Source organism: Clytia hemisphaerica, unplaced genomic scaffold, assembly GCF_902728285.1.
Source record: "Clytia hemisphaerica strain Z4C2 unplaced genomic scaffold, Clytia hemisphaerica genome assembly, whole genome shotgun sequence".
Taxonomy (NCBI): domain Eukaryota; kingdom Metazoa; phylum Cnidaria; class Hydrozoa; order Leptothecata; family Clytiidae; genus Clytia; species Clytia hemisphaerica.
The window spans coordinates 1,601,905-1,615,187 of NW_027104101.1; the positions used below are offsets into that span (position 1 = coordinate 1,601,905).

General features: G+C 38.4%; 1 protein-coding gene across 1 annotated transcript in view; it reads left to right on the top strand.

Moving 5' to 3' along the window:
* Positions 1-12,452, top strand: part of LOC136813058 (uncharacterized) — a 43,706-nt gene extending 31,254 nt beyond the window's left edge. The window contains exons 26-37 of the mRNA XM_067069577.1: positions 1,318-1,472; positions 1,928-2,215; positions 3,559-3,666; positions 4,088-4,273; positions 5,297-5,599; positions 5,870-6,342; positions 6,662-6,765; positions 7,919-8,075; positions 8,457-8,523; positions 8,944-9,215; positions 10,379-10,541; positions 11,053-12,452. Of these exons, the coding sequence (XP_066925678.1) occupies positions 1,318-1,472; positions 1,928-2,215; positions 3,559-3,666; positions 4,088-4,273; positions 5,297-5,599; positions 5,870-6,342; positions 6,662-6,765; positions 7,919-8,075; positions 8,457-8,523; positions 8,944-9,215; positions 10,379-10,541; positions 11,053-11,516 (2,740 nt within the window). The 3' untranslated portion in view covers positions 11,517-12,452. The remainder of the gene's footprint in view (positions 1-1,317; positions 1,473-1,927; positions 2,216-3,558; positions 3,667-4,087; positions 4,274-5,296; positions 5,600-5,869; positions 6,343-6,661; positions 6,766-7,918; positions 8,076-8,456; positions 8,524-8,943; positions 9,216-10,378; positions 10,542-11,052) is intronic.
* The last annotated feature ends 831 nt before the right edge of the window (positions 12,453-13,283 follow it).

Genomic DNA, 13,283 nt, shown 5'->3' on the forward strand with positions numbered 1-13,283 from the left:
CTTCTCGTCTATATAGCAAAAAAGGTTTAAAGACGATATAAATATTCGAATAATAGCCCTGGTAAAAATTATTGAAAAGTTCTTGAATAGATCTTATCAGAAACTTTGCTTATTCTTTTTCAGTTTCTTACTACGAACGTGCTAAGATCTTTCAAGATCTTTAACGGTCTGATAAGACTCTTTTATAAGTTTTGAATAAAATTCTTGTCCCTTACAGTGATTCAAGATCTTGACGGAATCTTAAAAGTAAGTCGGAGGTGACCCGAAGGCTCCTCTTTCGATAGCTATCTACCTTAAGGTAGGGGAGGGATTGCTCCACTTTCCCTTGATCCTTCTCTTAATTGATGAACATCAAGCAGAGAGGCATCAAGTACCATTTTTGGAATCTTTGTATGACCCGGCTGGGGGTTGAACTCGCAACCTTGCGCACCGTAGACTGATACTCTACCACTACACTACGGTCGCTGACGGAAACTTACTACTATCCCCGTTCAGTTATTGAGTAAGGGCCTAAGCTTCGTTTGAGTGACAGCATTCAACTAATGACCTCGTGAATACTTCCCATTAATCAATTATTTCATTAATACAGTCAATGATAACAAACACACAAAAGAAAAACCACTTACCGTATTTCGAGGCTGACCATAAACTGCTTCGCAAATACTATCCTAAGAGATTGCTCTTCTTGAGTCTAAAGACTCCTTCTTATGAAAAACAATCATAACCAGAAATTTACGTGTTTTTAATATTCTTAACCCGAACTTGATAAGAACCACTAAGAATCTTAAAGCTTCTTTGCACATGATAATTAGTTAAGATTTGGAAAGTCTCTTTATAAAAACTTTACAAGTTACGCAAAGAATCTTGAAATATTTTATGGCTCAAGATTTCGTAAGATTCTACTTAAGAACTTAATAAGAAATAATAATTATCTTACTATAAATACGCGGGAAGAATCTTGACAATTCTTATCGATTTCTTTACAAGATCTTTAAAGATCTATCTGTTGGAAGAAATTTTCAAGATTGCCTAAGGATCGTTGTAAGATCTTACTTGTTAAAGATCTTGAAAGATCTTCAACGATCTTTTCAGATCTTGTCATGAATTTTTACCAGGGAGAAATTCAAATGAGAGAGAGTTTAATGTCCCTTTAAATGCTCAACATGGGCAATGCAGTGACAATTTGAGAGAGTCTTGAATAATAGAAAGTATTCCCAAAGTATTTCATGAGGATTTCCTTTCGAAAGGAAATTCGAATTATATAAATAGAAAGTTCGAATTAGCGCGCGTTCAATGTATCTTTCTCGTTTATCATAGGGAAGGCAGTGTGATTGCCAACTTCACCATCAATTACGCCAGTATGGATAAGGAACAGTTCCTTTTCTTCCAAGATATTCTGGAGACCAGTATTGCTGTTGGAAAAATGGAACTGGTCAATGGCATGAACATGTCCTTAACCATTGGACCAGATCGTAAGTGGTTTGATATATACCTTTTTTTATAAATTATTTAGTCTAGGAGCCAACTGACGGTATGTGTGCAGTGACATAATAGACTTTTAAAATCGAACCCTTACAGTGTAGCAAAAAATCGGTCGAGAAATTCGTACAATTACTTACAGAGCTTTTCCTGGAATTTTCAACCAAAAAAAATCAAAAAAAATCTAAATTACTTGGCAAAAAAATTCTTGGTTGTGTTGAAATTTCCACCCTCCCTGCTATTTTGAAAAACATGCCCTCTCATACCAGTTGGCCAATTTGTCTGACCCCCCCCCCCCCCGGGATTATGTAAAGGAGAGAAGATGAAATTTGAAGATTCCATTGATAGCAATCTGAGAAAATAGTTGAAAATGATAAACATTTTAGTGCTGAAAAGGCTGTTTGTTAGCAGATAGCCAGTGTAGCTTATGTTTTGTTTATTTTTCTAGTTCTATCGGAACCTCCGCCCAACGTTACCGCCCATTCGCCTTCCCCTGAAGTGCTCATTATTTCATGGGACGCCATTCAGAATACGGACCTGGATGCGTATGTCGTGTTCTACCGTGAAAGATTGCTTTCCAGCCAGCCGTATTTCAAATATGCAACAGTTAACACCTCTGCCCATCTTACGTGGCTGAAACCTGGTACGGAGTACGTCTACAGAGTGCTTGGTTATTCCGTGGCTAAAGGCAATGGTATCGCTAGCATGTTAGATGCTGTCTGGACGATGGAAAAACGTAAGCTTCATCTCCCTCGATATGTTTGTAAAATATTTATAAAAAAAAACAAAAATTCAAAAATTCATTTTTTGTAGTACTTTAGGTAGTCTGGAGATTCATACTCTCTATTCAAACTTACACCACATAAGAAATAATCCCATCAGAAGCTACTCATTGAGAGTATGGTATTTTTGACCCAGTTTGAATTTGTTTACATTTGGTTTGAATTTCGTGCCAAGAAAGCCGTTGATAAGGTTAGCCAATCAGGTTCGCGCACTTCCAATCAAAACAATAATATGACGTGATTTCAACAATTGTTTAACAACCAATAGAATTCTGCGACCAGATTTGGCATCTACAAAAATACCCGGCTACTCTGTTATTTCTATATTATTATTCGTTTTGACTAAATGCTATACTTCGAAATCACACAAACAGAGTAGAAGGGTCTCCCAGCTATACTTTAGGTTGATCTAATTTGTTTTGTATGTAGCTGATGATTGTACGCAAGAAACTTAAAGTACTACAAAAAATGTAGTTTTGAATTTTTGTTAAGGCTTCTTCTGGTAGAGCACCGTTTGTTGTTGTTGACAATCATTTTCAACTTTATTAATGTTTTTTTTATAAAAAACACCAAAATTGTTGAAATCTTTTGGGTCTTCTTAACTTTCTTGGCTTTGAAATTTTCGCTACTTTTTGAGTATTTTTTTTCAATTTTTCTAAGAAGTCGGATGTTTTAGAGCCTTAACATATTTTGGCCATCGAAGCCTCATGTTTTTAGAAAGTTTGCTATTATAAAAAATGTGTGAATGGGTAGGATAGTGTACTTTATTTGATCTAGTTGACAAAGTTACAAAAAGTGGCTAGACTTTTTGCATTCAGTACTCCTAAGGTCCCGAATAGTAGGGGTGTCCGAATAAAAAGGGGGTCCAAAAATCTTTTCAAATCTGATAAACGGGGGGTCCGAATAAAAGGGGGGTCCGAATTAAAGGGGGTCTGAATTAAAGGGGGTGGCAGTTGTACCTCCGAAAAACCCAAAAACTAAAGCAAGGCTATTAAGTGCAAATCAGCTTGCTACGATAAAATTACTGTGAGATGCACAAAAGTAATATACTGAGTTAGTTATACAAGAAGCATGCCTGTTGGTCTAGAAAGAACATCGCATAAGTATATACGTAATTGACTCTTTATCTCTTTAATACAATTTTCAAGTGAACAATTTTTATTTACGAATTAGAAAGGACGTTATAAAGATCTAAATGACACAATTTCGTAATTGAAGCGAATACCGAATTACGGAAAAAAATGATAAAGGCCCGATTCAAAGCTGTGAATCCATCCATATTCTTTCCGTGTTTTAGTACCACAAGTGTCACCTTCGAACGTCACAGCAGAGGGCTCTGGCCCCTTCGAAGTTTACTTAACGTGGGTACGTGTTCCAGACGACCAAATGAACGGAATCCCATTAGGTAAGTCACATGTGACTGTGCTTTTTTTAAATCAAATTCTTACTATGCCCTCGAAAGTAGCCGGGGTTTGACCAATGTGTGTTACTAAATAATTAAAGCATGGTTGGTCCAAAGTCCGGCTTTTTTCGGGTGCTTCAGCTATAACATTTATGCTTTCAACCCAAGTGTATTTGTATGCCAAAGTTATAGAAAACTGCTTAAATCTCGAAATTTGACGGACGAGCTCAACATTTAGTTTAATCCCCGTGAAATTTGACCCCATTAAACTTATTTGAAACTTTTCCATTTAACAAGGTCCCTCTGTGCCTGTGTTTTGAGTATTCAGCTTAAATTTTAACTTGTCTAGATCCATTACTTAATTCAGTACGTATATTGACTAAGCTTGATTTTTTCGCTCCTTCACGTTTTATTATGTATTTAGGTTACAATATATACGCTTACCACAATGGCGCTTACGTGTCCAATGAAACGGCGCCCTTTGACTACAGCGGGTGGTCGTTTACGAAGGAACTGGAACCGAGTACGTCATATGTGTTTGACGTTTGCGCGTTCAATAGTGCAGGTGATAGTCCTTGTGATAGAGCGAACGCCCGTACTCTGGATTCAGGTAAGGCATATTTAGTTTCTATAGTAGAGATATACAGTGGAGTATCTTTCATTGAGTTTAAAGCCCAAATGGCTAGAGTAGAATCTTTATACTTTCCCAGGCAAGAGAAAGTAAAGCCACTTATTTCCCCTCCAGAACGCACCTAGAACGCGCCGTAATCATGACGACGGATTGTATTTAGCGGTTCCTTTGTTTTTGAGGACTGTATTTTTTTAAATCTAGTGATAGATTTTAGTTTCAATCCGGTGTTTGTGTAAAAACCACACGTGGGCGTCCTGGATGGGAAATAAGTGGTTTCATTTCCCATCCAGGAGTCTCGAGTCTAGCCCTTCGGACTTGGAAGTCAATGGTATCCATAACACGAAGTTCTATTATAACTTGAATATTTCCTTAACTCGAACAAGTTTTATTGTCCCTTCAGTTAACAAACCCTTATCAACCTCACTCCATAAATCTCTCCATAATTCGAACATATTTGTGTTCAACGTATTAGAATAATGAACACTCCACTGCATTTTAAAAAGGGGGTTTTACGATTAACCATATAACACCCCCTGATTAGACAAACGTGTACTGCAGTACCTCCGCTACGGTTTAGGTAGATAGATATATATTAAAAGAGGAGCCTTCGGGTCGCCTCCGACTGTGGTTGCAGAATTACTATCTTTTTGTGGATTTAAGTATAAGACTTGATATAAAATACTTTTTTGCTCAGAATTTCATGCTGTATCCGATGATGATAACCATTTTTTGTTTGATTCCGAAACTCCATCGTAGTAGTGAGTAGTAAGTAAGGAAGTTTGCAACCGCAGTCGGAGGCGACCCTTGATCCTTCTCTTAATTGCTGAGCATCAAGTAGAGAGGCCTCAAGTACCAATTTGAGAATCTTTGGCATGACCCGGCTTGGGGTTGAACCCACAACCTTGCACACCGTAGCCGGATGCTCTACCAATGCACTACGGTCGCCATCGTAGTAATAACTTAAGTCATTATTGAACACAAATCTTTCTTCTTAATTCATAGCACCCTCAGCGCCACCGCAGAATATCTATATCAGCTCCATCAAAACACAATCACAACTCACCATACACTGGTCTCCGCCACCGCCCGACCGTATCCATGGTGATTTACTGGCGTACAAACTCAAAGTGTTCGCAATGAAAACTGGAGCTGACGTTTATATCGATCCCAAGGTCGACGTCTATGATCTTCACCCTGGGTTTACAAGTTACACGTTGAGATTTTTGACCACTAATACGTTTTACAGTTTTGAGATTCTGGCTGTTAACCAATTTGGTGAAGGAGTCAGTGATGAGGTGGTCGGAAGTAAGGATGAGCTTTTTACCTTATACGACATCATTTAACGTACCAATATTGCTTACACATCATTTAAAAAAAGAATATCTTTAAGGGTATAAATTGTGACGAAGAGGAATCTTTGCAAATTCAAGTCAAAAGAGCTACAGATTTTTTTATAATTTCAAGATACTTCTTGTACAATTTACTTAATACGGTTTGATTGGATAAAGGGTTTTATGAATACAATAATGGATAAATCGACATTTGTTGATAACGTACTGAACTTTTTTTCAATAGGAACTTGTCCTTGTCCAGCAGTCGTATCCAGTAATTTCTACCTCTACGCTCCGTACCTGACAAGAGATTCCGAAGGCAAACTCGCTAGTGTGTTCGGTGATGTCCTTGATGCTGCCATTTCGGCCACGTGTGGTGTGTGTAATACACCGAACGGTCCAGTTTATACCAAACTTGATAAAATGCGGAACGGTCGGTTAGAATTCGCTGAGAAGTCACTCGAATTGAAAGTTTTAAAAGAAGTTGATGAATATACGGATTTATCTTTCCCGATAATTGGGAATACATATTCGGACGAAATGGTTGGTTATCCTTTTGTTCCACTGGTCGGACACCCAGGTGTTGTAGCGATTGTCCGAGATAAAAATATCAATGAGATTGTTATTGAAATGATCATGATGATATTGGGTATCTATCCTTTGATTGGATTGAATCTCTTGATGATGATTGCTGCTGGATATGTTGTCTGGTTATTGGTGAGTATTTATTCAGTATTTATTTGTCTATTTCATAGGATTCGATTGGTGAGTCATTGCATTCAGCGTCACTTAATCGATGTAAATGAAAATCCGTCCAGTTCCGATTTTCCACTGGGATCTTCCGCCCTTTTAAATTTCTGACCATGGGATATCTAGAAGATTCGAGACTATATGAATTTCATCGATGAGGTCAATGAATGAGGCCGGTAAATTGTAAATCTTTTGTGTGTTGGATAGATGAAATTTGACGTCCGCCGGGAGAAAATAAAACCTCTGATATTGCATTTATCTTTGCTCCTTTATTTTCAACTTCCAGGAAGCGTGCAACAGTGACGAAGGTTCAGTGGATTTCTCCAACTCGTGGATTCGTGGTATTTATGAAGGCTGGTATTGGGCTTTTATCACTCAAGGAACTCACGGGTAAATTTGCTGTCTTTCCATTTGTTATTTTTGCTTTTTATTTATATTCAGGATATTCATGATGTAAAGTTTTCTACGGAAATACCCCGGTTTTAGCCAGTAGTGGCAAATTTGAACTAGACAAAATTTGTATAAAATTTGCCACTACTGGCAAAAACTGGGGTCTTTCCGTAGAAAACATTACGTCATGAATATCATGAATATAATTTAATCTTAAGCTACTGCACTGACCTAAGTAAGTAAGTCTCCGACGGCAGTCCTCTTTCGATAGCTATCTACCTGAAGGTAGGGGAGGGCGCCACTCTTTCTCCCTGGATTACTCCACTTACCCTTGATCCTTTTTTTAAATGCGGAGCATTAAGCAGAGAAACATCAAGTATCAACTAAGTACAATGTCTTTCATGTGACCCAGCCAAAAATTGAACGGCATAGCAGTAATCAACTTTTCATGGTTGAGCACTCTTTTGCGGATTGAGGTATAAGTTTTACACAGAAAGCAACACTAGAAAAGAGTTCTTGAATTCCCAAGTCAATTGGGTTTTTCCAGAAAAAAACCGTATACAGTTGAGGAGGGGGAGGGATTTCCGTTCCAAGGGGGTAAGGTTTGATATGTGGCGGAATTCCATAGGGAGATACAAAAATCTGTCAAAAACAACTGGGATTCCATGGCGGTAGCTTTTTAAATCCTACTAAAGTTCAGAATTCCAGAGGGGTTTAAACCTGAAATAGCCTGGAATTCCAGGGGTTACAGAGGGATGGACCCATTGAGTTTAAAGCCCGAAGGGCTCGAGTAGAATCTCTAACCTTTCTCAGGCAAGAAAAAAGTGAAGCCTTAAAAAATGCGCCGTATTTTTGACGACAGATTGAATCTAGCAATTCCTTTGTTTACGATTGATATTTGTTTCGAAATTTAGCGGTAAATTTTAGTTTCAATCTGTCATTTGTGTAAAAATCAGGCGAGCCGCTCAAGGCCGCGCAACTTTGGTAGGATTAGTTGGCTTCAAATCCTACCAAGGAGATTCGATTCTAGCCCTTCGGGCTTAGACTTCATTGGATGGACCTCCTCAACAGGGGGTATACAGTCTTTTTCTGGAAAAGCCCTGAATGATGAAAAAAAATCCCTCTAATGAATAAATATGTTTTATCCTTATAGGTATGGTGACTTTGCTCCAACTAAAGTTGGTGCTCGAATATTCGCTATGATTTGGGCGTTAGTCGGCTTAGTGATGACTGGAATTGTAATTGGTGCCATAGTAACAGCCTTGACAACCGTAAATGGTGCCGCGCAGTTCAAAATTTACGGTAGCCAGGTAAATTGGCCATTACGCAACTTGAGTTTTCCACAAAAAATTACGCGATTACGAAGCTTTTCAACGCAAAAAGATTCTTAGAAATATGTTATAGAATTTACAAAAAAATCCTTGGAAAAATTCTTTTTACACCTTGAAGTTAGGGTGGACGAACTAAGATCAGTCTTTTACCACCTGGAAAAGTTATTTAGACTAACTTTTTACAACCTGTAAAAATGAAGAAAAAAAAATTTTCCAGACCCTCTGGAAACTCATCTTGGATTTTCCCCTGGAAAGGTTTGTTCACCCCCCCTCTCTGTGTGGATGTAAAATTGATGTGATAGATAAATTTTTGTGATATATTTTAGAACGTATAAACCATTTCGATATTTTTCTCAACAGGTGGGAGCTTTGAACGGGACATTTGAAGCAAAACTTGGACTGCTCAGAAACGGAAAAGTCAATGAGAGTAAGGAAAAGAAAAATTTAAAATTCTTTATATGTCACACCAGCTAATTTTGTCATCTTTTGATGATTTCTTTTTCTTTCAGTATTTACATAGTAGGCTTATACACCCCTGTCTCACAACCCCGGTGGCACTTTTTCCTCAGTGGGGATAAAAATTCCTATTGAGATCATAATGGGGATAGAAATTCTATTGTTCCAAGGCTAAAAAATCCCAGTGGGGATGGTTTTGGAGTGCAATTTTTAAACATGGAATTTCGAGTGGGGATGAAATCAAAGTCGACTTCCCAGTGGGGTTGAAATTCAAGGGTATTTTCCTACCAGAGACGAAATTTGTGCTTAATTTTCAGGTGGGGCTGGGGTTCCAGCGGGTCTGTGACACAGGGGTGTGCTTATAATTTTTGATTATGTATCTTCCATGTAGAAAAAGCCTACTTAACAGTCGAAGAACTACGTGACGCATTATTAAACAATGACGTCGAAGGTGTCCTTCTAGATGCATACACCGCTGGAGCAAATGCAGATCTCTTCGCGGACGAAAGACTCCGCGCGGCCACGTTATTGGAATATCCGCGGTCGTACGGATTTGTTTTGTCTGGTGGTTTGAGAAGCGTGGCGGCAGAGTTCAAGAGCTTCATGAAGAGTGATGAAGATCGTATACTGAGTATTCTAACCAACTCCACTGAACCGATGGGGGTACGTTGAATTTTTCATCTTATACACGTTTTTTATAAGAACATCCAAAATTTTTGAAGCCTTTGGATATTCTTAGCTTTTTGAGTTTTAAGCCGCCTAAAAATATTCTTAACATGTTCTGATATATCTTCACCATTGTGTGAGTATTTTTGTCCATTTTCCTAAGAAAAAGGTTTTTTAAGTTCCGCAAAGCCTTAAATGTTCTTAACTTGCTCTTAATATTTTTGCCTTCGAAGCCTTATGTTCTTATATAGTTTGTTCTTATAAAACGAAACGTGTACTTGTGAGACTTTAGTTTATCTATCTGCGGACACGCATTAACTTTTAATTAATGAACTCTGCCGACTTTTTTTCCGGCGTTTTCCGGCTCTTTAAAAAATGGAGAGAAAATTTAATCATCAGTGGGGCTCGGGTAAGGGAACATAGACTGCTGTTGATTTTAATTTTGTATGTTGGGAAGGAAGTAAGTTCGGCTTTAAAAAATGTCTTGTCTTTGAGTGATGTGGTATTTATTAGGCTAGATAAGAGAGGAATCTCCAACCTTTCTCGGGCAATCAAAAGTGGCCCTTTAAACCATACTCGGACATTATTGTCAAGCATCCCATCGGTATGGTTTTTGTTACAGATAGGAAGTGATCATATTGGTTTTGGAGTAAGAAAACGGAACAGTTCCGTTCCGATGAAAATAATGGAGCGAAACTGTTTCGATCTATTTTGCTTTGTAACGTCTTACTTTTTTGAATTTTCAAATTCAGTCCAATCCAATGTCCACACATAGTGTTTTGGAACTATTTCGCTTCGAACCGTAATGTCTGGACTGTTTTAGATTTGCGACCATTGTGGGTAACAGATCAGATCTAGCTTTTTCTTTGTTTTCGCGTTGTACGTTGCGCATTGCACGTTTATAGCACGTTTTTCGGATTCTGGTGGTAAAGGGGCTTTTCCAGAAAAAACCGTATACCCCCTGTTGAGGAGGTCCATCCCTCTGTGGTTGGAAATGCTGTAATCCCATGGAATTCCAGGCAATTCAGGTTTAAACCCCTCTGGAATTCTGAATTTTAGTAGGATTTAAAAAGCTACCCCATGGAATTCCAGTTATTTTTGACAGATTTAGTTATTTTATGTTATTTTCAATGATCTTACCGTTGCTTTATTCGCTTTAGGTTGCACCACCAGCTGAATTGAAATCACCTTTCGATCCAGAATCGAGTATTTTAGCAACTGCCCTCATCTCTATGACAGTCATGTTGGTCGTTTTCTCCATTCTTGGCTTCATATGGTCACACTTCCTAAAGAAAATCAATGCTAAAAAGGAGCAAATTCTTGGTAAGTGAAAAAAAAAACAAGGGTTTGGAGTATTGAAAATTTTTGCTTGTCGTCTAGTACTAAATTATGACACGTCCCATAATGCTATGGCGCAAAACAAACTGGAGTGCCTAGACATGATCATTTGTACGTCAAAAGAATGTAGCGTATTCATGATATGCACCATTGTAATGTCTTCCACGGACCCAACAGCTGATTGGTTGCAAGTGACGTATTGACTGATTTTACGTCACTTGCAACCAATCAGCTGTTGGGTCCGTGATGTAATGTCGTAAGACATTGCAATGGTGCATTTCATGAATTAGGGTAGACGATGTTATCGTCCGTTAGAGAGTAGTAAACGCGGGAAAATGTATACGCGCAGAGTCGGGGCGTCCGGGCGGCTTATGGAAAAAACGTCACTGCTTACTCCGCCCAGGGCTAACCATCGTTTTAAAATGTACTCATGATCTTATGATTATTTTCGACCTTGCAATGGCCGATTTGAATTTTCTTTCGTTCATTCTTTCAGATCCCAAAGACGTTCTCGCCATGTGTAATTTGCTTGTCGAGGATTTCAAAGAAACGATGGATTCCAAAATGGTAGATCTGGAGGATAAACATTTATTACAGCGAGAGTTATTATATAAAGATTACCATGGTCACAGCGCTATTGAGCACCACAAGATGAATGGCGATAAATTACAAAAAATGCTTGACGCCAAACTAATGCAAAACAGAGTTGCGCCTTGTCCTGATTCGGAACAACTTGTTGACGAAATGGAAACTGGACGACTTTCCGTCGCGTCGTCCGTCGCGTCGTCCGTCATGTCGAAACATATATTGGAAACGTCGATGGATGAGGAAACGAACGTCGAGAGTGAACAAACTCCTCCAGTAACTGAAACCCCCATTGAAAGTTTCGATGATGAGCAATATGAGGAATTCGAAAACTCTGAGGATGAAATTGATCAACAAAACAATGCTTCACCCTAATTTTGAAAAATGTCATCAAATCATGAACATTGTTACAATTTAATGTAATCGGCCCATTCCATTTTGTATCCATACTGGGGATGGATGAACATTTTGAGAAGAATAGACCTTATCGGAGTTATTTATTTTTCTAAAAAGCGATGCATATTGTGGGATTGTTTCGGGGTTATTACAATAGAAATCTCTTAGGAATGCATCGAGGGATTTCTATTGTTATAACCCCGAAACGATCCCACAATGCATCGCTTTTTTAGAAAAATAAATAACTCCGATAAGGTCTATTTGCAGGGTGTATAAAGAAGTATCTTTTCATTTTTCCAGGGGGTAAAAAGTTATTTCATTGAGCAATATTTGTGCTAACAAAGGGGGGGTTTGTACTTTTACGGTGTAACGGGGTCCGCCCTTTTTTAGTACGTTATTACGAAATTTGCCGAAAAACAAGATGGGAAGACGGTATTTTAAAATCAGACGGTGACGGTGATTAGCCATTTTTTTGTCCGTATTCTGTTATACAAGTCTCTCTCTACAATGTGATTAGTCTTTTCAATTTTCGGGATTACGGGATTCAGCTAAAATTCTGACGGGAAAACGGTATTTCGAGCCCCTACAAACCCTTCCGCTCCCCCAACATAGTACACACGCGCTGGCTTCTGATATTAGAATGTAATTCGCTTTAAAAAAGACTAAACTGTAAAACCGGAAACATAAAAAATAAGACAGTTTTCCAGGCTGGAATTTCAGGCTAATCATTAAGACATTCTATATTAGAAATATGAAACCAAATTTTGTATAGCCTCAGTATAACGTTTTTTGATAAAATATCCAAATATGTTGTAGTTTTTTTGTACATATGTAATTTTCAATGCTTTTGATTTTATATCGTAGCAAGCACACCTACATTACATTATACATTACATACATTATAATATATAATAACACTGGAAATACATTTTTGATACTCATATGCATTCACATTTTAAAATTGTTATTTTTACGGGGATTATTTCTTTTGTCTCGTCATCGATAAGACTACTAAAACTTGAAATTTTTTGCTGAAATTTTGGGAAAATAGTCTCTCTAAAGGTGGTAAAACTGGACCAACGAAACTCAATTTATCTAAGGGTCACTTTCGAATTTTGGCTCGGACATACCCGTCATCTCGTAAACCTAGTACCCTCCCCTCTCCTTCCCGATTAACGAGTGCAGAATAGGATGGGTCCAGGCTGGTATAAGGTATACATGGTAAGGCTGGTATTGAAGCTTGGGTGGGTACGAGTAGTTTTGGAGAATGTCGGGTATACACACAATCGTCGAAAATCGACCCTTACAGAGACACAATCGTCGAAAATCGACCCTTACAGAGCAAATAGACGATATCGGCTTTCCGAATTCTCCCCGAATGATTACCCATGATGTATTGCGCAAATTTACGGAAAGTCAATATCGTCCGTGAATTTTTTTGCGCAATGCACCATGGGTAATCATTCGGGGCGAATTCGGAAAGCCGATATCGTCTATTTTCGAAAAATTTCCTAACCTTAGATTAGAGAAATCTTTTTGGATTGAATTTTCAACTTTCTACCCCTTGTCCCGCTAAGGGTCCAAAGTTCGAAAGTCAGGCAGCACCCCCCCCCCCCGTCAGCTCGAAACCCTAGTATCCCCCGGGGGGGGGGGGGCACTGTAGTTGTTGGAGGGGATATCTCCAAAAAAAGGACAAAGACAGTTTGATGAGGTTACTCTTCGTGAGAGAGTTTGATGTTCTAATGA